General features: G+C 42.1%; 1 protein-coding gene across 23 annotated transcripts in view; it reads right to left on the reverse strand.

Annotated features, from left to right (window-relative positions):
* Window positions 1-27906, reverse strand: part of AKAP13 (A-kinase anchoring protein 13) — a 322766-nt gene that overhangs the window by 31695 nt on the left and 263165 nt on the right. For all 23 annotated transcript variants that reach the window (XM_070267042.1, XM_070267036.1, XM_070267054.1 and 20 more), the window contains 5 exons: window positions 25352-25394; window positions 23153-23285; window positions 16701-16875; window positions 4207-4274; window positions 1982-2048 (listed from right to left, as the gene is read on the reverse strand). In XM_070267042.1, coding sequence (XP_070123143.1) covers window positions 1982-2048; window positions 4207-4274; window positions 16701-16875; window positions 23153-23285; window positions 25352-25394 — 486 coding nt within the window. The remainder of the gene's footprint in view (window positions 1-1981; window positions 2049-4206; window positions 4275-16700; window positions 16876-23152; window positions 23286-25351; window positions 25395-27906) is intronic.

Genomic DNA, 27906 nt, shown 5'->3' on the forward strand with positions numbered 1-27906 from the left:
GAGGAGAACTGTACAAATAAAGACAGAAATAATCATGTGGTATTAATGTAAAAAGGCGATAACAAGTAGGGAAGAAGTTAAGTGGAGGACGCATAGCAGGACCAGTGAAAAGGCTAGAGGAGGAGAATGAGGTCACGTTGTGCAGAGCCTGAAAGGCATAACGAACAACTTGTATCTAAAAGGCAGCACAGGGCGCGGAAAAGAACAGCTTCTTCTTGTCTGAAACCAATCTGTACTCTACCCAGGTAAGGTACTTAACATTCTGAGTCTCAGTTTCCTTATTTGGGATGAGGATGATAGCAGCAAAAGCTAACACTTAAGGAGGCCTACTGCTAACCTCTTTATAGGTATGACTCTAGAAACCTGATTCCCACCCTCTGATACTATTATCATCCTTCTACAAAGGGGGCAAATGAAGTCCAGAGGGATGAGTAAACGTCCAAGGTCACACAACTATCAAGTGGTGGTGCTGAGACTCAAATCCACTCAACCTGAGCCCAGCCTGTCCTCTTAACCACGACATTGCCTCAGTGAGTAAAACAGATTCTAAGAATGCTTGTGGGGGTCAGAGGTAACACACACAAAGAGCCTGGCATGTAAGAGGTATTAAAAAAAACACTTTCTTATCTGATGTGAAACAAAACAGGTTTCTGAAACAAGCAATTGTGTCAGAAAAGAAGAGTTTAGGGAAGATTAGACTTGTAAAAGGTGTTGGAATGGGCTGGATCACTGATTAAAGTGGGTGGCAGTCTGACCAAACTTCTCTTCTGGTAATCTACATGCAAAGTTTGCTAACAACCGGACTTAATGTGGCTAAAGGGATGCACGCTGTTCTGTGGGAGCAGAGCCTGGGACAGCCATTCTGGAGCCATCGGCAGGACTCAGAGCAATGAGCTATAGAGCAGTGCTTCTCAAGCTTGCGCGCGCATCAGAATCACCTGAAGGATCTACTCAACCACGGATCACTGGGCTCCACCTCTGGAAGTTCTGATTGAGCAGGTCTAGGTAGGGCCCAAGAATCTGCACTCCTGATTGATCTAGGAACTACACTTTGAAAAACACGGCCTTAGGGTAAATCTCACACAGGGTTCCAGAGAGCCAATTAAGATGACATTCATTTCTGCATTATTTATGGTAGTAGTTGGAAACAACTCAGACATCTGTCTCTAAGGGCACTGATAATTAAATGTGGTAGATGTTTATGAAAGAATACCACGCAGCAGTCTTAAACAACAGCTTACATATAATAACATGCACAGACCTCCAAATGATATTAAGTGAAAAAAAAGGCAGCAGGATGGATAAACCTAAGTTTTATCATCTGATTTAAATTCAACACACAAAACAGTAAGACATATTTTCAGAGATAGACATATCTCTAATGATACGGCAGAGAAGAAAGATACACACTAACTATATGACACTGGACACTAAGGAGGGGAAGGAATGAGACAGGGAATGGAACATGAAAAAGGAAAAACGTTAGGTAAAACCCGAGGGGAGCCCTGCACAGGCTGGCGAAGACTGCTTGACGTGAACAGGAGAGCTTGATTTGCTCAATTTTGGGTACCACTTGAAGTCCTTGAAAAAAAAAAAATGAACTATTTATGCAACCTCACAGTTTACATAAGTTTAATAAGCAAGATCTCAAATTTGATTCATGCAACCGTGAGGCACTATAAGCAAGTATACTTGTCAACTCACTCAAGAGGAATTTTGAGATGCATGGGGTCACTTGCTTACATACACAGGGCTAAGGTGCTGCCTTTTAAGCCAATACACACACTATTCTAGAAACCTTCCAGGAGAGTTTGATGGTAGAATGTTAAGCTTTTAGTCGATGAATCTGTAGCCTTCTCTAACTTACCACAAAATAGGTATTCAAATCTTCATTAAGAATAACAAGTGAACATTACAAAGTACGCTTACATCCTGAACCAGAGTCAAAAAGGAGTTTCGGGAGGTGGGTCGGGCTACTTACACTTGTTTCTCATAATGACTGTGGGCAGTGACGATGTGTCATGTGCCTGAAGGCTCCCTTTGGGCTGCTGAAAGAAAAAAGAAAACAAGCACATGAAGACGGCACTTAAAGCTATCTTCCGTGAAGTTTCAAGAGACCCGGTTGCTCCTGCTCTCCTGCTCTGTTCCTTGTTATTGGTCCTCAGTATCCTGTGTCCCAGCCAGTCACCTCCACTGCTATCCTCTGAACCTTGCCAAGCACTCTGATTCCACAAACGCTGTTTCCTCTGGACACGTCGTCCTTCCAGTACAAGACCGTTTGCGTATCACCTCCTTGGTAAGACCATCCATTAGCTTCTTTCCTCCCCTCAGCCAAAGCATGGACTGGCACCCTCTTAGAATCCTGTGCATCAGCTCCACATAGGTTTTACCTCATTTGTGGTCATCATCTGCTTGTCCATCTTTCCCGCTAGAATGCTGGTTTCTTAAGAGCAGCATCTGTGCCTTTTTCATTTCTACTTCTCCAGTGACTAGCATTTATAAGGTGCCAAATAATTCTGAGGTAAAGTGCTAATTTTAGTTAAGACTTTTGTTGTAGCAAGTAACAGAAACACTTAGTGTGAGAAATTACAAATTGACACAATTAGTCCAAGAAAGAGGCGCTAGTGAACACGAGTTAACTTCCAATTTAAAATGGTTACATTCTCTTACTTGGGAGATGTGCTATCTCTATCACGATCCTTCTATAGTACCTCGTACAGTCACAATGGCAATATTTCTCACCAGAGATCACAAACTCTAAATGCCTGTGGGGTTGGGCAAGTGACAAACGACAGAAGCCAGCGGAGGGGAAGGGAAGTGGCCATCTGGAACTTGTGCATCCTGTCCAAAGGAGGCAGGAGCCACTCAGCTCCAGGTGAGTATCACTTCTCATCCATCCCTCCAACATTTAAGGACCTATAAGCCAGCTACCATTCTTGGTGCTTAGGCTCTAACAGTGGATGAAACATTCCTGACCTCAGACTGCTGGTAAGTTTGCTGCTTACATTCTAGTGTGGGGAAGGTACAGACCATAAAAAATAAATGTAAAAAGATAAATACAGACTGTTAAATATAGACTCTGAGGAGGTTACAAGTACTATGGAAAAAAGGAAAAAGAGCAAGGTGAGAACTGGGAATGCTGGGTAGAGGGCAATACCAGGTTGTGAGATCTTCCAATTTGTCAGGAGAAGCTAGAAATCCAAATTGATGTGAAATAAATAACTGCATTAACTCAAAAAAAATACTGCATGAGCCAAAAAAATTTATGTCTGTGGGCTGAATAAGATCCGGGGTACAGAAGTTTGTCATCTTTACAGTAGTTCAGTGCTTCCCAAAGTGTGGTCCTCAGACTAGCAGTGTCAGCATCATCGAGGACTTGTTGCAAATACAAACTCCTAGGCCCCACCCTAGAATCGGAAACTCAGGGCCTGGGGGCCGACTCAGTTGTCTTCTAACAAGCCCTTGAGGTGACTGACGCACAGCCAAGTGTGAGGCCACTGCCCAAGATAAGTGTGGTTACTGGTGAAGCACACAGCACGCTGAGACTTGGTGTTTTGCTGGAGACAACTCTTCTGACAAGGAACGAAAAGACATTTACGGGTGATGAGAACAGTGAAAACCACGAAGGCTAACCGAAAGGTACGCCCCAAACCATGCTCTTTTGTTAAGGGCCACTTGATGGGCAGTGCACACCATCACACAGTGTGTGTTCTCAGTGCAGGTCCCACCACACAAGTGTCACTCCCTGTTCTTGTGTCATGTGATCAGAGTCATCTGTATGTATTCCGTGGAGAAAAGTGCTGACAGACAGGCTGAGTCTAACCCTAACACTCCCCAGCCCACTAGGGCCAAAGGCCCTGATTTCCACCTGCTGCACCCATGGTCCCGAATGACGAAGCCAGGTATGTGAACAGCAGAGCAGATCTGCTGACACGGTTGAGAAGAAAACCACTTTAACAGTGACAGAGAGATATTAAAATCACAGAGAAATGTATATTTAACATGGGGAAGTTCTGAAAGCATTTTACTTTCCAAAAGGTATAAATTCCCAAGTGTGTTAATTAAACAGAGAATCAATCACTTGGTTGAGAATTTTTGGGTTATTTTGATCTCAAAGTTGGTATCAAATGATTAAAATAAACAAAACTCATAACTTTAACTCTCCCAACCCTGAGGATTTTATTGGTTTAGCGAGAAATGCCTTACCTTCATTCTGACTTTTGCACAGGAGGCCAGACTTTCTCTACAGCCCTTGTGGATGAAAACACCGCAAGCTGAAAGGAGAGCAGAACCCAGGTGACATCAACAACGCGGACAGATCCCAGATCCCAGATCCCGACTTGCCACCGCCCCAGGAGCCTATGGGTTTCCAAGTGAGGCCACTCACACGTCAGAAAGTGCCTCTAACTAAACGACAGGTTGCAGTTCTCCTCCAGAGAGCAGCCATGTGATGCCACTTGAGGGAGGAGAAACAAGAGCAGACGGGGTTTCTGATTAAGGAAAACTAGAAGTCTGGAACTTCTCAGGCAGGAAGCAGAGAGGCCATCAAAACTAAAAGTAAAAGTGCCAGCTGTCAATATGTAAGCCTAAGTCACCAATAAATACATAAATGAAGCCCCATGGCAGGGGCTGTGAAATTTGCATCACTGTGTCAAAGGTAGAGTGTGGATTGGAAAATCTACCTGTTTATGTGCTTCTACTTGGGATCTTAACTACCCTGAGCCTTTTGCAACCCACCCCAAGTCAAGAGCCACAGAAGAAAGGTTATTAGAGCTACCCCAGAGCACTTCTGGGAGCCCCGACTCAAGAGAAAGAGAGAGACTTCCTGAAAGACGAACGGGCACCACAATTTGCCAAGGACACAATTTTATTTCAACTCTCATTTCTCACTCCCCTGGCCTAGAAGGGCCACTGATGTAAAAACCCAGCCCTCTGTGACTCAGAAGGGTCATCAACAGCTCTTACTGCCGCTGTGAAGTCACAGAACAACTGCCAGGAGGCCAGAGGTGAAGGAGAAAGAAATAAAAGATCCGTCTGTGGGGACACCCAGTGACGAGAGCCTCTCCAGGGAAAGGCTCCTTGAGAAAATCAACCAGATCCCATTCATTAGGCGATCCTTCACACAGATTCAGGAAGCTCCACAGCTCCTGCCGAAGCCAAGTCACTAATCACGGACGAAGACGCTCTCTACCTCACACATATGGACTCAGAGGGGGAATGGAGGCATGATGGGGAGGATACCAGAATGGAGACTGCCAGAATCACAGTTCCCAAAGGCCTCTTCCCATTCCTTCCTCAACAGCTGCTCCTGCCGTGCCTGCCTGGTCCACAGGTCTCTTCCATGATACCACCCATCACGCTGCACTGTGATCTGGTGGTTTTCTCCTCCACTGAGTACTCCTCCAGGGCAGCGACCCCCTGTCTACTGCTGACTATTCAATTAAGTCTCTCTAGCACAGTGCCTGGCTCATGGCATCTATTCAAATGTCTATTTTAGACCCTTTGTCTACTTTACCCAAAAGCCAAGTGCCCTGATACAACCCTGATTACAGTTTTGAAAGGTCAACTTAGTAACACTAAAAGGAATACAAGAAGAACAGCTACCAAACTAAGTTTGATGTAGGTCCTGGCTCTGCTAATTAGTTACTGTGACCCTAGGCAAGTCCCCTCTACACAGGCCTCAGTTTCCTCATCTATAAAATGAAAGGGAGGACATTTCCGCCTGAGTGCCCTCTGTCTGTTCTTCTCTAAGACTATATGCTACAGCTATTGAAGAAAGGGCTAATTTTTCGAAGTAAATTCTGCTGGACTGTTCAGTAAGGTTCATGCTGAAGCAAAGCTCTCAACTTCTCAGTCATCTGCATTATCACCAGGAGAGACCCAGGCTTTAGGGCAGCTTAGGCAGGGACTCAGGAATCAGCAGCTCTGACTGGAGGAGTCTTGGCTGAAGTCATCACCACACAAGGGGCTATCAGGAGCCACTCAACTTACACCAGCAGGGTGGCCCAGAGTTGGAACTAGTCTGGAAGTCCTGGGGGTGGGGTGGGGTGAGGCTTTATTCGGGGCCTGTTACTCCTAGGCACATCAAGGCCTTCTATCTAGCCAACCTCTCCTAGCTCCACCCAGTGGGAAATTCACTGTCTGGTCATTTTTCTGATGTTAACAAACCAAAAGAGACATCCAAGTTCATGCTTCAACAGAAGCATGAGCAGAGTCCTCTCCTGGGAAAGGCTCACTCAGGAAATCAACAGGAGGAAAAAACCTGGAAGGTTTTCTCTCAGTCAAAGCTCTGTTCCTGCTTCCATTGTTTTCTTCCCTAGGAACAGACTGCAAGAGAGCCATATGGATGCTCTGCTCCTTGTAATTTCTACTGTATGTGATCATGACCATTTCCACAGAAGAAGCTGTTCTAGAAGTCAGCAATCAGAAAGAGGTTACGCATCAGCAAAATTAATGCCAGGTTTCTCAGCAGTGTCCCTTTCTGGGCACAAGGAGGCCTTTGCAGAAAGAGACCCCAGGGGAGTGACTCATTCTCATCAGCAAAAGGAAAACATTTGAATATATTTTTCTTAAAAACCGGAAGCCACTGGTTCTCATTAATTTGTCTAGTTCTCTGCTACTTGAAAATAAGGCTAATTTTTAAAAAGAAATTGTTTTACTACTCAGAGAAAAAAGCAGAATCACAACCAGAAATCCACATAACTCCTGAGATGCCAATGCCATGACGCCCTTCTAATGCATCATACAATGTACCTCATGACTTCACCACAGCGTTGTCCACGGGGAGGAAGGAGGAATGGGATTAGGCAGAGATAGAAAGGGGAATTTGACCTTAACTACAATGGTTTCTTTCTTCAAAGCTGAAAAATAATCTGAAGCAATACAACAAAATGTTACTATTTTTTCATTTTGAGTGGTGAGTACATAGGTGTTTGTTATATTATCCACGTGCCACTTCGTATTAGTATTTTTTTTATTCCATTGTATCAAATTCTAACATCCTTCAAAGTTCCTCAGATTTCTTTATCCTTTAAAAATTCAATCACATTTATGATAAATTAAAAACAATTTTCAGTTAGACTTTATTGTCTCATGTTCCAGTGACAAAAGTGCTCCTTCGCTTTCTCCTTTGTGTTAAGGGAAATCGATTATATTTTAGGCATCTATGGGCAACACAGGAGGTGGCAGAGAACTGGCCACTAAATCTGATCTGCAAAAGTGCCAACCAGCACTGTGGACAGAACTCGTTTCCAAGCGGCATTCTTCCTGTTCCTTCTTCCCCATCAGTTCCATCACCCTAAGGGGAATTAAGCAAGAACAATTTTCGAGGAGTGGTGCTATCACTTTTAAACAGACTTCAGCAATAGTCAAGTGCTCAGGCCAGTGTCTGAGATTTAAAAGACAACTCCAATCGCTGAATCATAAAAGCAGAAACAATACCTAAGATGTCCTTCAGTAAACGACTTTTCCCACAAGCCTACAACTCACTTGAATTTTAATATGCTCTAAAATACGGTCGCAAGTCTCCGTGAGAAATGGTTTGCGTGGACATCTGCTTAACATTCTCAAGTACCTACTCGAAAAACACTCAAGTTGTTATCAAGTTGTCCTGGAGCCAGTGCACAGCGATGGTTTTAGCGGTGTACGTGGGTGATTTAGAAACTTCAGCCCCACTGACACCAGCCAAAGTCATGAGGTTAAACCTTATTTTCTGTTTTGGAAAACAGACAATTATCAAGAACACAAGATTGGAAGACAAATCTCATACATTTCAAGTTTCTGCCACAAACCATAGCATGTTGTTAGGGAGATCAAAGAATTATTTGGCCTTTTATTTATTTATTTAAAAAAACCAGCTTTCCTAATAGCAGTAAGCAATATGCTTTCAGTTTTCAAAGTCCTTTAAAAAGGTCTCGGCACAGGGGTTTATGGGACCACAGCCGACCCCTAATTAGATTCCTCTGAACTTAAAAGCCAACAGCCCAGCCTTCAACTTCTCTTTTCGCTACAAGGAGGCATCAAACAAAAGAACGTGAAGGAAAACCCACACGACTGTGAACTAGCATCTAGCTGTTGCTGCAGTTTTTTTTTAACTTCTGCCACCACAGACCTTTGGTGAACTGTTATAAACTATACGTTCTTTCTCTTTCAGCAGAAAAGTAAAAGAATCCATTAGAGAGACTAGCTTAAGAAAATCAGCTTTATAGAGGGATAAGGAGTGGCCACGGCAACCTGAAGGGAAACTAGAGAACGGCAGGAATAGTCAAGGAATGCCGACGAAGGGAAGGAGTCTCCTTCTTGACTTAAGTCCTGTATAGTCAGAGCTCTGAAGTAAGGCGCCTTCTGATACTTCAGTCCACCGACCATCATCAGGAACATGCTGATGAGTTCCGACTATTCTGACTTCCAGAGACAGATGGGACCAGCAAAATCGATCTGGGGAAACCTCTCTGATCCTTCTTAAGGATACAGGTTGAAGAGTTACGTTTAAGGCTAGAAAGGGGTAACTTCTTCCTGTCATTTCAACCCTAACCAAGAAACTACAACAAAACAAACGACGACAAAAACAAAAAACATTCCAATATGAACAATTTAGAGATACATGCTCCGAAATTCTTTCTGCAACTTCTCGTTTAACATCCTTGGGGGGGTCTGAGACACCTCCTGGTCTGGACTGACAGAGCTCAGATACAAAAGGCACGTAGATGCTCCTGGTAGCTGGTGTAATAACCACAGTCCTGATGTAGAGAACAGGAGGGAAGCCACAAAAAGGAGCCCAATCATCTCAGCTGAAGGCTCATATAACAGCTGTTTTCATAAGAACACTGGGAAACAAAATGAAAGTGCTCTGCTCGAATAAGAACTGACTTTATTCCTCAGGCTCTTTGTCACCTTTCTTTAATCAATTATATGTACTTTACTATCTCACATAAGCAATGAACTCTAAATGCCAGAAAACCGTCTATCTAGAGAGCTGCTTTTCCGGAAAAAATCCAAAGCAAAACCTAAGCATCACAGACATTCTAAAGCCTGTGTCTCCTACTTAGATTGCAGCTGGTCTACTTGTTTATTTTTTTAATCAAGGGAAACAACCTACCACAAAAGTACTCAGAAGCTGCTAACACAACAGAACATAAATCAGCAATAATCTCAGTATCATTTTACATCTGTTTAAAGCAAACAAAACAGCACGATTGGCAAGATCCGAAACCCCAAACATAACAGATTCCAGTGCTCCCAGAGCAAGTTCTCGGTGGCAGCTGGAAAGAACAGCTGATCATTCAAGGGCAGCTTCACAGAAACGAAGCCGTACGAGCTGGAGACACCCCTCTCTTTCCCCAGCTAAAGTCACCTAATCCTAAAGCAAGAGTAGAGTTTTGGCTAAGGAACAAAAAGAACCCCCCAAATCTGCCAGGTTTCTCCTAAATTCAATGACTTTAAGGAGTCCTGACATGGGCCTTCAGTCTCTGCTTCCACTGCTGGTTTTCTCCCAGGGGAAGACTGCAAAGGAACTACATGGCGGATTTGTTCTCTGCTATTTCCATGTTTGTGATCACGACCATTCCACAGAAGTCCACACAATGGACTCAGCCTTCACCCACAATTATGAGCTCAGCCTGGTCCAGGAGTAATCCAATGGAGTCACAAGATGTTACTTTGTTTAAAAACATTCTATCTTGCTGCGTCTCTTAGTATTTGCATGCAGGCATATATATTAAAGCGACTAAAGATATTTGGAAGACAGGTGCAAATCAATACCAGCCACCATAACACGTCATCATGATGGCCTATGCGGCTGAGCTATCTAAACCACAAGGCAAAGCTGACTGAGCAGCCACTCGGGGTCTGAGGCTCCAGGGGGCAGCACGCAGGGTCACGTTAAACCAAAAAGGGAAGCTAAGAGCACAAGGGTTTCCTGGGAGGTGAACGACCAACTGGAGGGATGCTGCATTTCCCAAAACTCCTGGGAAGATCCTGCAAATGACGGAGGGAGGGGAGTGGAAAAAAGATCGAGTCCCCCAGTTACTCATATTTTCCACTTCCTGCAAGATAACAGATGGTGCCTCATACACACAAACATTCATCACAGGCTCTGTTCTTCAGGAAGCTGGGAAGAATCAGCCAATTATTTTTGTCCCTTTGGGGAGATGACTACACGTCGTTTCTTTGCTTTTAAATCTCAATTGTTTTTCCCCTTCTTTTTGTAAGTGGCAGGCTGTCACACACAAACCCTAACGCTAGCACTAAATGTTGAGCCTATTTCAACACCTCCTCGGGAGCCGAGTGCACAGCTCTAGCTGTAGCAGGGAGCTCGGAAGTTTCTGAGGTGGGGTGGTATGCAAATTTAACATGTATTTTGCACCTTAGGTGCATGTTAGGGTAACATTCAGGTCCCATCACACTGTTCCTTTTTGCTGTCTGATTCTTTCAGTTTAAATTTCAAAAACATGAACTCGTTTCTTTGTTTTTGCTGAGCAGGGGGAACTAAGATAATTTGTGACATTTTAGTTAGATCAAGCTATTACCATCAATCAAAGAACCGCTGCAAGGGGACATTATGATACTGAAACCAACCCTCCAGCAGAAAAGACTCCAGTGATGACACACTGCTGCTGAAATGATCTGGTTCCCGATGACTTAACGTTCAAATTTACAAGTGAAACCAAAGGAGACCCATCCTACTTATTATAAACACTGGTAACATAAAACTAGTAGCCATTCTGCTATTTTACTGGTTTTCTACTTTTAAGAAGTCTTAAATGAAAATAAAATATTGCTACAATGTGTGCCATCAAGTATGTGACATATTTAGTCTAGATTTTTGAGTTACAATTTTAACATTTAAAGTCAATAAATGACAACAATGAAGCTGTTTTGATGGATTTAAAAATGAGAAATCGGAGGTACATTTGATACTTCACATTCACACACGTACCTCGGCATCTATTTCTGTATTTAGAATATATAATATAGAGAATAACTTCATACACATAGATAACAAGGTGCAAATATTAGCAGTTTTTAAAAAAATAGCTTGCCTTGCAATCACACTATACTTTTCAATTAATTAGAGGTGGAAGGAAAAATACAAACAAGCATGTAGGCTGATAGCTAAAGTTAACATGATGTTAAAATTTGGTTACACTTTTGAGCATGTATATTTTTTATGCAGGTTTAAAATCAGTTTAAAATATATATCAACTCAAAAATCTGTGAAACTTCCGAAATATCAGTGCCACAAAAAATTCCTGAAAACCTCTGCCCTATCTACTAAACTATTTACTTCCCACACTGATGTGTGGCTGAGAACTTAAAGTCTCCAAGTCTCAAACTTCCTACGTTTAGTTTTTCCTAATTGGTCCCAGACGCCACGCAAGTGATTCTCCACGGGCTGCTGCGGTGTCCTTGGGCCGTGGAAGTCTCCAAGAGGTAGTGCAGATGCCCCTTCTCCAGGGGCAATTCCAGCACACAGTATAGCACACTACACGTCTGACAACCTACGGTGTCCCAGCTATGCGTCATCATGGAGGGAGACCAGCAAGAGAGAATTTTTATTTATGTTTAACAGGAACAAGCACCAAGAAAACAAAAATGGCTTTAGGATGCCTGTGGTTAAGAGGTGCTACATTATAGTGGACATGTTTATAGTGGATATTTTTGCTATCTGACAAATCAATCAGATGACAGTTGCAGGTTTAATTCGGAGTCATTATCATCTAAGGTAGACCAATAATACAGGCAAGGAGGGCAAAACTCAACTGTTTTTAACCTAGAAATAATGTATATAGACAAATCAATGGCTCTAGAAGGCTAAAGATACAGTGATACAATTTAGACAACTTTTTCCAATCTGAATTTAAACTGAAAAGCCGCCTGGAGCTAGCCATGAAGAGTCATCCATTCGCTATAATCATACACCAACAGTTCTTAAACCTATTGCTCTCTATAGCACAAGAAAAAGAGTGTTTGGGTTTTCAGAGAAGACTGTCCATCTCTTTTGTTCCTAAACCTTCGGATAACATTTCATGTCATAGTCCAGAACTGAGAGCGGGAAGAAACCACTTATACTGCTTCCTACTTAAGCTGGTGCTTCAGTCACCGTGATGGGCAACTGTCCATACGTCTTTTCTCAAGGCGACTGTTTTCCAGTAATAATTTTGCTCTTTGTCCATTAAGTTCTTAAATCAAATATCAACATATTTTGCTCTTTTATCAGAGACCAGCTGAGAAATAACCAGAAAAACCTCTGACACTATCAGTGATCCAAGGTTTGCATCTTGTTTTTACTCATACAAACAATATAAGTATATTCTAAAAATTCAAACAACATAAAAGTATAAAATAAAAACTTAGTCCCCCCCTTCAACCTCTCCCCATAGAATCTCTTCCTTCAAATTAATGGTTTGATATATAACCTTTTAGATGTTCTTGTATATTTACATAAACAATTACTGTTTGCTTACTTGTTTTCTATAAATCAGGATCATAATACAGTTCTATTTGCTGCCTTTTCAACCTATCAACATGTCTTGGAGACCCCCGGACCTGCAGACCTATCCCAGTGGCTGGCAAACCACGGTCTGTGGGCCAAATTCCGCCCATCTCCAGTTTTTGTAAGTACTGTTTTACTGGGACACAGCCATGTTTATTTTTTATGTCTTATCTGTGGCTGCTTTCATGCTACAAGAGTCGAGTAGTCAGAACAAACACCTGACAGCCCGCAAGCCCTAACACACTCACTGCCAGTTTCTGCAGAAAGTCTGCCAACTCTTCATCTAGCCTACTCTTTTTAGCATCGGCCCAATATTCCATCTAAGGAATATACTATATTTTATTGATGAATATCTAGGTTCCTTCTAACGTGTCCACATTATGAACAAAGCTGCAATGGGTAAAAACCAAGGATAACACTCTGAGAACTCTCTTTATAAGCCATGGTGTAAGCAGCCCGAGGAGGGTGCCTGGCACACACTGCTGCTCAGTAAACACCTGCTGATGAGCTGCTTGTGAATGAGCCAAAATACCGGACACAGTGTCGTGCAGAATTCGGGGAACTCATCTTTGTTGAATAACTTCCTTTAAGTTCAGGAACTCAAGAGTATAATTATTGGGAGTTAAATGTAGAAAATAAATCTGGTTTGAAGTCAAAGATTTCCTAGAATATTCACGCAGCTCTCTCCTTACTAGAGCAGATGACAGAGTGGAAGCCATTTCCCTCCTGGATAAACAAATATAAATCAGAACAGTTCACTGATAATGCAGATGCTAAAATATCTGAAAATTCTCCACGAAGATCCTTTAAGTACTACTTCTATTGTTGAAGTTTATTCAGTTATCTCTCAGACGTGCCCCTTAGTTGCTACGTTCTCCTCTTTCATTAGGCATTCTATTCATTTGAACCTTTTAATAACTCTCAACATCTTCTCTTGCCTGTGCATCCACTAACCCTTCTTCATGGAGGTTTACTTGCTTACGTGGTGTCTATTTTTTGTTTTTTTGAGGAAGATTAGCCCTGAACTAACATCTGCTGCCAATCCTCCTCTTTGTGCTGAGGAAGACTGGCCCTGAGCTAATATCCGTGCCCATCTTCCTCTACTTTATATGTGGCATGCCTACCACAGCACGGCTTGCCAAGCAGTGTGCAGATCCGCACCCGGGATGGGAACCGGCGAACCTTGGGCTGCCAAAGCGGAACATGTGAGCTTAACCGCTGCGCCACTGGGCCGGCCCCAATGTATTTTTTATTTTAAGCTTGGCTTCAGCTTTATAGGACTTTTCTTCCTCCCGTGGGAAGCTCTACATAGCCTGGTGTGTCACAGTGACCCTCGGGTGCACAGTTCTGTATTGACTTCAGCTGGAATCCCTTGGGGTCTCATCATTCCTAGGCTGGGATTTCACTAAAACTCTAGTGAAGACATCTTAGTTTGGGGTTCTAGTACATACAGATGGTGTAAATTCAGACCCCAGGTTCACATACGAGGGAGAGTTCTCGCTCAGGATCCCGGGGGGAGAGCAAGTCTCCTCACTGCTTCTGAAGGCCCAGGGCATGGATGCCACAGTCTTTAAAGCTCTTGATTTTACTCAGGGGTCTCAGTTCCAGCTCCCACTATGTGCCCTGAGGCCACATATCCTCTCCCCAACTGGGAGAGATGCTCCATTGTTCTGATTATGCGTTCCTTCAGATAACTTCCTTTTTGCAGGCTCTGTTATGCATAAGTTTTTTAAAAAATATATTTTATCGAGCATTTTTATGATTTACAGCCGAAAGCAGGTGTTCAGTCTGCTTTACTGATGAAGATCTCTGAATGTCAATTTCATCCTGCCAATCAAAAAATACGATCTCTCCCTGTTTTTCTCTGAGACCAGTGCTCCCCAAATGGAGAACAGGCACTTTGTAGGAAGGATGCAAAACAATCCTTTGGAACGCAGGAGGAAAATTCTACAGCTCTCGTTTACATTGACTTAACCTAAAAGAGAGATGGAGTTAACACACAGGTTGATGTGCTGGTGCCTCACTCCGACTTTCTGTTAGGCAGCCTCTCGACACAGGACACTAGAGGTTTCTTGAGAAGACGTCCTCAGAAGGCGGGCTAGGGATGTGCAGTGGTGGTGCCCTTCCTCACTGGCTGACTTTCAGCATGTTGTGAGGGATGCAAATTTACAGCTCAATTAAGTGAGCTTATGGATTATATTTAGCTTCAACTGAAATAAAATGAAAAAGAGACTGACACAAATTCCTGCAAAGAAACTATGGATCTAAGGTACCATTAAGAAGACTAATAAGTAATTAGCCAACAAGAAGATGGCAAATCTGACTTCTCTTCTCCCTAGAACGAGCTCTTTCTAACTACAGTATCGGACACACGTGTAACTTTTACATTAAATATATATACCCTGTGAGCAGGCTGAAAGGTTCTCAGGATACATGAACACACTCAGAAGCTCGGGGACTCCTGCCCTCGGCAACCAAGTCACCTTGGCACTGAGAGGAGACTGTCCAGCGACTGAAGACTAAACTGGAGACATTCAACCTGTGTCCTAGGAATGAGTCCTATTAGAACCTGGGCTTCACAAGAAAAACGCTGGTGGATCCCGGACAGTGAGTGACAGGCTCTTGTTTCCTAGAGGTCACACAAAACGTATTACTACACTGGAGTAAGTTCTCAATTTCCTGGTAAGTCACACAGGAAGGAGGACACAAATGTGCGATACATCTGCCCACAAGGATGCATAAAGATTCAGACGAGAGCGCCCATCAAGTTTGTTTTTTTTTTAAATAGGACAGTAAAACTAATAGGGGTGCAGACAACATCTGGCCTATAATATATCCATAAAAGTCATTTTACAAGAATGTGTGTGATAAGTGCAGTCATTTAAAAAGTCCCCAGAGCTGACGCGTGGAGAAGACAGGCTGTGGACTAGGCGCTGGCTGTGACTCCACTCGCTCTCTTCTCTTCAAGAAAGCGAGTGGACATTATTATTGCAGTAACTTTAATCTCCTCAAATAAACTTTTAAAAACGTCAAATTTCACAATGTTAACTATGTTTAGTAATTACTTGGGATGCTCCACACAAATGACTGAAGACAAGACAATGCCATGACATCATGGTCTGAGAAGTGCTTCTTGGGGTCTGAATCAGTCACGATTTTGTCTGAACTGGTTACAGGCATAACATGACGCCAATCACCTCAGCCTTCTGGGTGAGTGGGCCGGGACTAGGGTGCTGGACCTCCAGACTGGTCACTTCTGACCACAAGCAGACTCCTTGATTCACCTTGGTGTGTGCTATGGATATTAGTACTTTCTCTCTGTGCAATAATAAAATTTTGAGACATAATGCCTTAGACCAGGGGTCTGCAAATTAAGGCCTTTAGACCAAATCTGGCCTGCAGCCTATTTTTGTACGGCCTATGACCTACAAATGATTTTTACATTTATAAATGGTTGAAAAAATAAGTATTTTTAATGTTTTGTGACACATAAAAATTACATGAAATTCCAATTTCAGTGTCTGCAGATGAAATTTTCCTGGAACGGTCATGCCATGCTCACTGGCTTGTGTAGTGCCCATGGCTGTTTTTGCACTATCATGGCAGAGTTCACTAGCTGTGGCAGAGACTGTGCAGCCCACAAGGTCTAAGCTATTTGTTATCTGGTCCTTTACAGAAAAAGTTAGCCGACCTCTGTTTTCCAGCAGCTTATCAAAACCAAGAACCATGCTCAGTTAACAGACTCGGCTTGAAGGTGGTTTTAAGCAGGTCAGCAATAGGTCAATACGGAACATCTTTGCACACAAAGGTACTCTCTCCCTTGGCAGCCACCACGTCTTGATGTTGGTAAATGGCCAAGCACATACCAAAGCACCAGAATAAACAATGAGCACGTAAGACCTGACAAGGGACGGTTGGGTAGCTTTAGGGTTTGAGGCTACAAGATGGTTTTGATGCTGACACAGATTTTTGGAATAGGCAGTGGCTTAGGGACAACAAAACAGCTCATTTGTGATTCAGGCTGTCTGAAATAACAGATAGGCTGTATGTTATAGATCTAGAATTTATGTCTCCAGTGATATTTAAAGAAAGCTAGAAAAAAGGCTACTTCTCCACATAGACGAGGAACAGATAAGGGGACAGGAAGCCAGAAATGAGCTTTCCCGAGCCGAGAGCCCCATCTTACAGAGAGAAGCGTGTCTCTTACTCGCACAAGTGTAGGCGTCTTTGTTGGTGAAAGGCTTCAGACACTGGCTGCAGCTGATGGGACCCACAACAGGAATGGAACTGAAAGTGTGCCCATTGAGAGCCTTCTTGTCTTTCTCCTTCTCTTTAGAATCTTTCTCCTTCTCCTTAATTTTATCCTTCTCTTTTTCCTTTTCCTGCCAAAGAAAAGAATCAGCAGTTAATTGAACAGTAGATGGCCTTTCCTTTACCTGGGCACCCAGATGGCATGTGGTCCACAGTGGGTGGTGAATGTTTTGGACAAAAGTTAGGAACACTGTTCTGGACCAATTTTTTTATTCTATTAAGTTGTGAGCATCCAAGCTACATTAGAAAACCCACAGGAAAGATTGGGCAGGCTGAACAATTCTGTCAGTGGCTTATTCAGTGATTATATGGACAGACAAAACACCCAAGGACCAACACTGGAAAGAGGCTTCTGGTATTTGAGGAGGAGTCTGGCGTAGCCATGCATCCTCCAGTAAGCCAAAGTACAGCCCACACAGAAAGCAAGCAATGAGTTTAGGGCCAGCTGCAGGCAGGAGCAGAAGAAAGGAGGGCAGCAATTCTGGGACCAGCCTGAGGGAGAGGAAAGATGACTGGGCAGCACGAGAAATAAATCCCTTTGAGGTTCCTCTCTGACTTCCTCACACCAGTCACGGATCCCTGAGTGAGGGCACATCTGTTTTCTCCTTTACTCTAGCCAGAGGTATTAAATATCCTCCACATAGACATTTTCAGTTTTTACTAATCAGAATCTCAAGGTTCGTAGATATTAACTTTGGCCCATTTTTTAAATTAGAGGGAGGAGGAATTTAACCTCTCAAAACTTAAAGAAACACTGATGAGGGCTAGACCCTTAATAAAACATCTAAAGCAGTCAGGAGCATTTCCGGGGCGCACTGCTCCTGGGGGCTGGGACGGTGGGCTCTGACCATGCTCTCCACAAGAGGTCCTTCAGAGAAGCACTGTGAGCAGAGCACCGGGCTGGGTGACCAACATCAACTGATAATTTCCTTTCAAACTGACTGGACCATGAACTACAATTCACAGGTAGGAAGAGTGCATTCAGTAGCTGTCATGATCGCTAACTTTGGGGTACCTATTTTCCAGGGAATACAATACTATTGTAATCCAAAAACATTCCTCGGAAAATGGGTACCCCAAAGTTAGTGATCACCTCAACTACTAAGCACCTTACACTTCCAAGCAATGCCTTCTACACACGTTATTCCATCTGATTCAATAACTCTGAAGGGGGCAGGGTGGGCATTAGGCTTCCCATTTTACAGCTGAGAAGAACAAGATAGTAAGTAAGAGCTAAAATTTGGAAGAGTTACTATGTGCCAAGCACAGCAGTAAGCACTTCACATGTATTTTCTCATAACGACCCAATGAAGTAAGTACTAGTTGTTATGTCCATTTTTCATTTGAGGAGACTGGTGCTCACAGATGTTCACTACTGCATTTGAGGCCACACACCAGCAGCTGCCCAAGCTGGAATTAAGATCCAGATCCGGCTGACTGTAAATGTCAGCTCTCATTAACTACTCTGTACTGCCAAGGGCTGGAGAGGTTTGTTGACTCACAAAAGGTCACACAGCAAATGATCAGCAGTCAAAATCAGAATCCAGGTCTTCTGACTTCCTATTCAGAACGCATCCACTATACTGAAATGGTGAATGATTGCTAAGTCTATGATTCGTGTGGAGTCTTTTGTTAACACTATTAATAAAAATCTAAGAGCCGAACTACTACACTTTAGAACTACTGAAAATAACAAGAGGAGAAGGGAGAAAAACAAATTACTTCACTTTACAAAACAGGAAACTGTTCTGAGTGAAAAATTAGTAACCACTAAAGTACATATAACTAACAAAAGTCAGTAAAAAAATGGAATGTTTTCAAATAATGTTTCTTTTAACTAAATTGTGCTGAAGGCTTCTCCATGCATAAAACGTTAAACTGAAAAGCCTCTGACTTTTTGCTCCAGAAAGCTCAAGCATGCTCTAAGAGTTGAAAAAAAATCTCCTACGGCAACTAACTCATTCTCTGAAGCCTTGCAACGCTCTTTAAATAGGAATAAACAGTAAATAATTTCCACGTTCTGTGTAACAATCCAAACTAGTTCTTTCAAGGATAAGAACAAAACACAACAAGAAACTGCACTGTCTCTTTCTGAGTTGATTAGAATTTAGTGCTTTAAAGAAGCGAGGCTCTTACCTCCCCATGTTTTGGTCCCATGAATCTCACTGATATGAGGGGTACTTCATGGAACGGACCCCATTTGACCGACATGATGCGACCCCCATGCCAGGAGATGTGTTGTCACAGGAGGAGGGGCTCGTGCGGCGGGGAGCAGCCCAGCAGCCCTGAGCTGCCATTAGAGCAGCCGCAAGAGGAAGCCAGGGACTGGTTGAGAAAGGGAAGGAGGAGGGCTGAGGCCTCTTGTTTCCTTAAGACGAGCTTAACTGTTTGAATGCTGCCAGGAAAGCCAACGAGCCTGGTTACCAAGCACACAGGAAATGAAACCAAACCAATGCCCCAAAACATTGCTTGTATGGACGGTGCTGAAGATGCACGATGGAACTCTGGTCAAGGATTGAGGCCAATTTGTTAACACGAAGTTAGGCAACGCGTCTACTTAAAAACAGAATCCTCATTTTCTAAAAAGAAGTAAGCTTCCTAAGAGAACTTGTTAGCGAAGTTGCTTGCGGTAAACTGGTGAGTGGTTGTTTTCGGAAGTTTGACTTTTCTGTGTTTTAACAACTGCCAAAACACTCTATCTGTGTGCTGGGGAAACAGAAGCTGAGAGTATTTAAAGGCAAAGATGCAGGCAACAACTACACTAGAATACTACGAAGGAAAATGACTTCTCACTTTCCCAAACCTACTGCTTCAGACAAGGAATTACAATAAAAAAATCAGAACGCTCTGGACAACTGGGAACCATGCCATGATTAAGCAACCGTCACACTGCAGATGTTTAATCAGAGAATGAACGAGACAGATCATTATAGGTAACATTGACTTGAGCCTCTGCAAACACTCCTTTACTCCAGCAGGCACTTTGGTGGGTTCTGTCCTCCTTTACACAGACCACAGGAGCTAGGAGCCGGGGCCGAGCGCCTTAATTTACGTAGCATTCTAGCAGCTGTGCAGGAATCTAACTCTTGCACAGTCCAAAAATGCCTACTTCGAGTCATATTAAGAATTTGTCTACAACATTTCTAACCGTCCCCTAGTCATCTGTAAAGAGGAAAGCTTAGAAAAAAGAAACCCAGAGTGACAAGATGGTTTAGAGAGGGTGACTCGGCTCCCTTCATGAAGGGGAACGTTATGCACATTCGTGTTTAAATGCTCTGTAGCAAGCAAACTCACTCAGGAGGAAACAGTGCGATCTCTCGAAGATAGTATAAGACAAAAGCAGAAACAGCCAGTCTTCCTGTCAGACTTCCTGTTTAGGCTCTCCTCTTTCAAAAAACAGTCAATATATTTGTCTAATAACTCACGCCAGGTACTGATAATTCTCGAAGGACACGTGGAGGATCAGTACTCAATTTCTCAAATCCTATATATACATTACCCAATTCTACAAGCAAAATTTATTACCCAGGAATGTGAACAATTTGGTGCCTTGTGGCTGACTTCTGGCTCCTTTGATTATTATTTAAGAGCTGTATGTTAACCCAATTTAACGTATCGACTATAATATATCTAGGTTAGTAACTATAAACTATTCTATATGAATACATATATAATAATTAATTATAAGAAAAGGAGGAATTTCTAAACCATTACTAAGAATTGGAGGTGGCAATTTAATACAATCTTCAGTAAATGTTTAAAATTTTCCTTTAAAAGAAGTAAGAACAGTTAAATTGTACAAGAGTGATAAAAGTAGATTAGATGATCTCTAATAGCATCTCTTTAAAAGATAATTTAAAAGAAGTAAAAATGTATTATTTGCATTAAAAAATTAGTGGTAACATCTATAGCAGCACTTTCAATTTTTTAACATTATAGAGAAGTAATATTATTCAATAGTTAAGAGAAACAGCAGAGTATGCATCATTATGCTATGAAAAGTTAATATCCAGTTAATTTTCACGTTATCGTTTAGAGAATAAAACATTCATATATGGTAAAGCTCCACTGTGGGCGCCCGGCACATAAAGACAAGGTATTTAATGGAACTTAACACAAAATGTATTGATTACTAGCTTCCCTGCTTCTTGCTACCTTCTGCTATGTTGACAAAAGCCGAGCTATCCCACGGGAAGTTCTAAAACAACCTTATTTAAAGTTCGCTAGTAAATTACGAAAGGTGACTCAAACTTCCTAATGTATTTGGTCACTGGGGCACTCTGAAACACTTGATAATGTGAAACGGACTGCAATGCATGGTTACCGATTTGTAATTTTTTGAGACTTTCCATTGCTGGACACAGCACAAGCCCCCAAAGATCAAATCTTGCAGCCAAGTCTGAAAGAGGAACCAGTCTTATTGCAAAAGAGTGTTGTCATTTTTGACAAAGGACATGATCAGAGGCAAGAGGTCAAGTGATATGGTTTCTGCCAGTGCTGACAGACTCTGCTCTAACACAAATTACCTTCTCTTCTCCTGCCCTTTTCTCTTCATCCTCCGACTAGCAAACTCCAGTCCTTTGAGATAATTAAAAAAGTTAAAAAGAAAAAGATACTGTTCAGTAACAGATTCTGTTTAAGACTGAGCATGAAATGAAGAGTAGTACTTTCTGGAAGTCAGACCACAAGAGAGTTCTGCCTTAATATTATCTAGTTCTGTGACCGGAAGCACATTTCTCTGTGCTTCAGTTTGTAAAATAGAGGCTGGCATGAGGCTTGTTTAAAGGTCAGGCTCCAGTTCCTAAATCCACTCTTACACGCTGTGTGCATGTCCGTCCGCATGGTCTCATCACCGTGATCAGTGGAGCATTCACTGCGCAGCCCCGAGGGTCAACGTCACTGGGGAGATGAATGGAAAGGGGACTCTTCACTTACTGACTGTCTTCCTATTCAAAGTTCGTTTGAAGAAAAGACTCCACAGTTTAAAAACAAAATAAAAAACAAGAAAAACATTTTGAAACCATCCAAACGGATCACAAAATTTTTCCAGGGAAAGGCCATGAGCTTCAGTTCTTTCAGCTGCTTCTTAGCACCTAGCAGAATGCTGAGACCACAGAAGTCACCCACCAATACTTGGCTAATTTATATTGATCTTTCCAAGGAGGTTTTCTTTTGTGGATGCCAACCAGCGTCCACGCCAGCAGTGGTAAGTAAAATAGACAAGGCTCTATTTTAAGCCTTGCTGCTAATACGTAGAATGCTGGGAAGCATTCTGCCCTTTTCAACCTTAATTCTTTTGAATTAGAAAATAAGGCTAAGTATGAAGTTAATATTTAAATAAGTGATTATTCCAGAAGCAACTTGCTAGATTCTTTGCATCTTCTCCCGTTTCTCCTGATTGCCCATTTCCGGTCCATTCTGCACACGGGCAGGAAAAATAGAGAAAACACAATTCCGGAAGCAGGTTTTGTGGAAAAATCCCTCTGAGTGATGACCAAATCTAGCATTCACTAAAAGAAAGAGCTCCTATTTACAAAACTCTGTAAAATACATTGGCTCTATTTCCTCCAGCCCACTGAAGTGAGGGCTAAGCTGCTGCTTGTGTTTTTTGGGGGTGGGGGAGGAGGAAGACGGGGAGGCGCAGTTTTACAACAATATTCTTGAGTTCAGTGTTTGTTATTTCCCTTACTTCAAGCATTTATGTACCAGTGTGTATGTATATACCCCCCTACACACGCATGCACGTGTATATATAGTGATTCTTTGGCAAGAGCTCTTTGATTTCCAGGGTTTTTTTTTCACTTCTTTCTTTCATTGGAGGTTGTGTGGAGGGTGAATGGAGTGTAGGAAGTGGGAGGCAGAAAGCTTTTCCCCACTGATGTGAAATGGAATCTGTTTTGGTTTGGCACTGGGAATCAGTATAAGAAAGTCAACTCCTTTTCTTTCTTTCTTTTCAAAATACATGGGAAGAAAGATTAGGAGAGTAGCTATCTTTATGTGGGGTTACTACAGGTGATTTTTACTTTCTTACTTTTGAACCTCTGCCCACATTCCCACAAATGAGGTACCCCACTCCTAGAAAAGGGAGATAACATCCACCTTACAAGAAGCGGAAAGGATAACATGAGATAATATATGGAAAGCTCTTAGTATATAAGAAAAACTCAATTAGTGGTACTACCTCTTGTTGCTATTTTTCTTCAAATATTAGGCTATTTCGGAGAGTATCTCTAAATTTATTTCCATGTGTCCCCATTGTTCAATTAGTTTGTGGGTGATACAGGCTGCGACTGGAGCCTACTGATGACGAACTGAGTGGTCACACGGGAATGCCACGACCGTACTTACTTTGCTCTTCTTACTGCTGGACATTTTATTCTTGATGTAGCTGAACGTACGGCTGACTTTTGTTCCCTTTATCCTTTCAAAATCCTTCTTGGAGGGGCTTGGTGGCAGGAAGTCATAGTTCTCTTCTGTTATACTAAGTAAAAACAAGGAGATTTTTAAAAAAGATTACAGAAGTTAATTTTTAAAAGTTAACACACCTTATATATAATTCTTTCTAACCCTCATTGTCAGATTTTAGCCACAACTCACAGTCAACTTATATACTCATGTGAAAATGGGAAGTGGCATAAGAGGCTCCTGAGAGGTTTTATACAATAACATCCAAGAATAGAACGTCCCACAGTGCCCATGTTCTGCTGCCAAAACCTGGCTAACTTTTCTTCTTTCAGTTATTAACATTTGACTAACAGATTTTCAGTGATCTGATGTTAATTGGGGCCTGTCAGTTGTTCATTATTTTATCTGAAATTTCTGAATCTAAAATAGCACTCAATTTACAAATGTCTTTGCATCAAACAGGTGCATGAAAAGAAACCCACACATTGATGGAATGACCGACTTGCTAATGAAGGTTGCAAACCAGGAATTTTCGTGACTGAATGCACACGCAACGTCCCTAATAGCAGAGATCACACTGTGTTTAGTTTGACAGCACGCTGGACAACCAACGCCGTGGACTGGTGAGGCAGGCATACCGAGTTTTACTGCACTTCACTTTACTGCACTTGGCACATATTGCGTTTTTAAGACCTTCCACCAGCAAAAAGATCACAGCTCGCTGAAGGCTCAGATGATGGTTAGCATTTTTTAGCAATATTTTTAAATTAAGGTATGCACATTTCTTTTAGACATAATGCTACTGGCACACTTAACAGACTACAGTATAGTGTAAACATAATGTTTAATGCACTGGGAAACTATCACATTTGTGTGACCTGCTTTATTGTGGTTGCCTGGAACTGAACCCTCAATGTCTTCAAGGTGTGCCTGTACAGCCATGCAGAATTTTAGGACGGAATATACTGAATGGCAGGCAGAATTAAGGCAGAGTGTAGAAAGATTCATTTTAGGAGTTCCACACAGTCCAGATGCACCAATCCACTTGTTCAGGAAGCCTACATAAAATCTAAGTCCATCCACGATGGACACACTTGGACCTTAGCAAATTCACAAAGGTTCATTTCCTCAAGGAACGCTGGGCACTTGTGTATATAATCCATTATACAGAAAAGCAATCTATTTGTACTACTTTTCCTAGGTGTTCTAGAACAGTTAGTTTAGAACCTTTCCACCGAAAAGTAGTGTCTACCTCAAGGGCCTCTGTGAGAGGGCAGACAGGAGCACAACCACGAGGGTCCTCCTCAGTAACAGAAGTCTATTTATAAAGCATTGTTTACAAAATAAAGCAGTCTGTTACCAAGATAAAGGGGAAATGGTCTAACAACCACTGCTCCAGAAAGGACAAAAAATAAATAAAATACGACAGAAGTCCAAAGACAAGTATTCATATTAAGAGACTTCTGCATCACCGAGTCATAACTGATGACTTTGTGAAAAGGAGGGCAACTTAAAAAAACTGCATGGGACGGGCTGGCCCGGTAGCATAGTGGTTAAGTTTGTGTGCTCCACTTCGGTGGCCTGGAATTTGTAGGTTTGAATCCTGGTCGTGGACCTACACACTGCTCATCAAGCCATGCTGTGGCGGCGTCCCACATACGAAATAGAGGAAGATTGCAACAGACGTTAGCTCAGGGCCAATCTTCCTCACCAAAAAAACAAAAAAAACAAAATCCCACCAAAAAAGCACACCAACTTTAAAAAAAAACAAACTGCAGGGCAAAATCAGAACACCAATTATGCTTAATTGGAATATTTAATCCCACAAGGATGAAAAGAGGAATCTAAAAATAAACAATGAGTGAAAACAGAAATCTTTTGCCTGCTTCAAGTAAAGAACCAACTCACTCACTCGGACAGAGCTGTGTACTGTATCCATGGACACAGAAGAAAATAACTTTTAATTAAAAAGGATATAGCCTTCATTAGAAAACGACTTCTAACCATTATTCCAAATTTATCACTCAAAGAAGTAAGAATCCAATGAGCTCAGTGAACTTAGTTTCCTTAAATGCCAGAAGACATTTTGGATTTCCTTCCCTTCACCTGGGGAAAAGGAGGAACGAAACAAACGTACAGTACCTCTCAGTCAGGTTGGCACTGGTGCTGTGGAATGGCCGCGAGTCTAGGAAACAAGAGCGGCAGAGGAAAAGTTAGAACAAAAGGGTCTCAACTGATGACAGAAAAAGTGCTTACAATTTTTACGATGACACAGAGAAAGCAGAAGCAGCATGTGAAAGCCAGTGGGGGGTGCCTTCTCCTCCTCAGGGTTTGGAAGAAGGAAAAATTAAACACGAAATCCTCAAATTAGAACTGGAAATAGGCAGCAACAGGGAGTGAATTTTCCATGAAAAAAAAATTTAATCCAGGATTCAAGTAACTGAACAAACCCCAAATCACTTTTTCTAAGTTCAAACAGACATCGAACATGCTTAATTCCCGTTCTTAGCAATGTTCCGTTTCCGCAGGCCATCTTTCTGAGAGGACGTGACAGGAAGAATATAAAACAGGAAAAAACTAAATGTCATACTTTGTATGCTGTTAATTTTGTTTTCATATATTTCTATACTAAAAATCCAGCTAATGGACACCTGGTATTTTCCTGAGCATTCTCGGAAATGGTTTAGGGAACGGGAGAGAGCATCAGAGCTGCTTTATAGGGTCTCGGCCCTGTCACTAATTTGGGGTGAGATCTGTGGATTTCACTTCCTCATCTCTGAAATGAGGAAGATAAAACAGACGCTAGAGTTCTTCCCAGGTTGACACTGACAAAACAAGTTTGGCAGATGCATTCTTCCTCCTTCCATCACCATGAAACCATAACCTGAAGCAGGTCATTAGAACTAAGGCTCAGTTGGGGGCCAGCCTGGTGGCGCAGCGGTTAAGTGCGCACATTCCGCTTCAGCAGCCCGGGGTTTGCTGGTTCACATCCCAGGTGCGGACATGGCACCGCTTGGCAAGTCATGCTGTGGTAGGCGTCCCACATATAAAGAGGAGGAAGATGGGCACGGATGTTAGCTCAGGGCCAGTCTTCCTCAGCAAAAAAAAAAAAAGAGGAGGACTGGCAGCAAATGTTAGCACACAGCTAATCTTCCTCAAAATAAAAAAACCAACAAGAACTAAGGCTCAGTCAGACAGCAGGGCAATAAGGAGAACAAACAGCAGGATCAGTACTACTATTTTACCTATGACTTGTGAAAGTTTGAGCTACTTTCGAGGAAAGCCTCAACCACACAGCAATAGATGGTTCCCGACTTTTAGGAGATCAGGTATAGAAATACTTTCTGTGTACGGTTCCAGGCAGACAAAGGATGCTCGGCGTAACTACCGTTATAATGCAGACAAAACACACTCCTTCTCTTTCGGGTTGGTTTCAAGGATCTCTGAGATTACTGCTAGTAAAACTAATTTGACCGAGATTTGGAGATGTTCCACTACCAGATTACCAGCATTTGAAACTCATAAACTCCCAAATTGTTCTAGATTCTGAATAGAAACGTGAAATTGTACTTATTATTAAGTAATTTAAACAGCTAACAGGTGGCATTAATGCATAAGAAACTTAAAGACGAATTCCTAGTCTTCAAGATTGCTTTCTACAGTTTTTCCTTTTACTTGAGGCTCTTTTTCTATTTCACTTCTAATGCATGGTGACAACCACCAGGTAAGAGAGAAAGATGAGCAGAGTAAGAATAAGACCTGGGAACTGTCCCTCAGCTCTGCATGATCGAGGTGTGAAATCATCAGCATTTTAACTTCAGGATGCCTTAACTTACCTAAAAAACCAAGAGCGTGGTTTAGATCAGTGGCTTTAAAACTTTTTCCACCCAAGGAGCCTTGAACGATACAGGCGGCATTAAATTCTCTCACACTGCCAGGATTCCGCTGTATACTTAAGCAATTACCTACTAAGTTACCACCCTAGTAATACGAACAAAATGAAAATAAAACCCAAAATGAAGAAAAATACCAACCAGCACACAGCCTGGCCAAAATAAGCTCCCAGCAGGTTTCTGTTGAATAAATTAAAAAGTGAACAAGTGTGTGATTGACTACTGGGAGGATCTACGACTCCCATAAGGATTTCCAAGTTTTCCACTGCTGAAAACCTTTTAATTCATTTACTGTGACCTCTTAGATGTAGTTCCGAAAGCAGTGATTGATCTACCAATGCCTCTGAAATTCCTATGTGTCACCAAGTTTTCAGAGCATCTAAGAGCAGAAAATAACCAATGTTACTTCCATGATATAATTACAGACAAAAGCAAAGGAATCTGTCATTGAAGTTCCTGCGAAGCATTATTGCAGGTAAACAGCATATTTCAACCAGACGTCTTTTTAAAGGCAAGAAATAACCTGCAGACCTAATATACTACATTCCAGAGTTACAACTACTGGAATGGGGACACGGTCAATATTTTTTAAAGTGTGTTCCACGGAACACCAGTCTCATGAGATGTTATACAGAGGCACGAACATACTGTAGTTTCATGGTTAGCAAGTCTGAGAAGCACAGTATATTGAATATGGCCTTGGAAACTGACAAAGTACACAGGAGCATTTGAAATTTGCTTTAACCCAGAGTTTTCTCAACTGATTTGGCCATAAACCAACCCCTTCTTTTTCTTCCTTCCCCC

The sequence above is a fragment of the Equus caballus genome, chromosome 1, assembly GCF_041296265.1.
Source record: "Equus caballus isolate H_3958 breed thoroughbred chromosome 1, TB-T2T, whole genome shotgun sequence".
In the NCBI taxonomy this organism is placed as follows: Eukaryota; Metazoa; Chordata; class Mammalia; order Perissodactyla; family Equidae; genus Equus; species Equus caballus.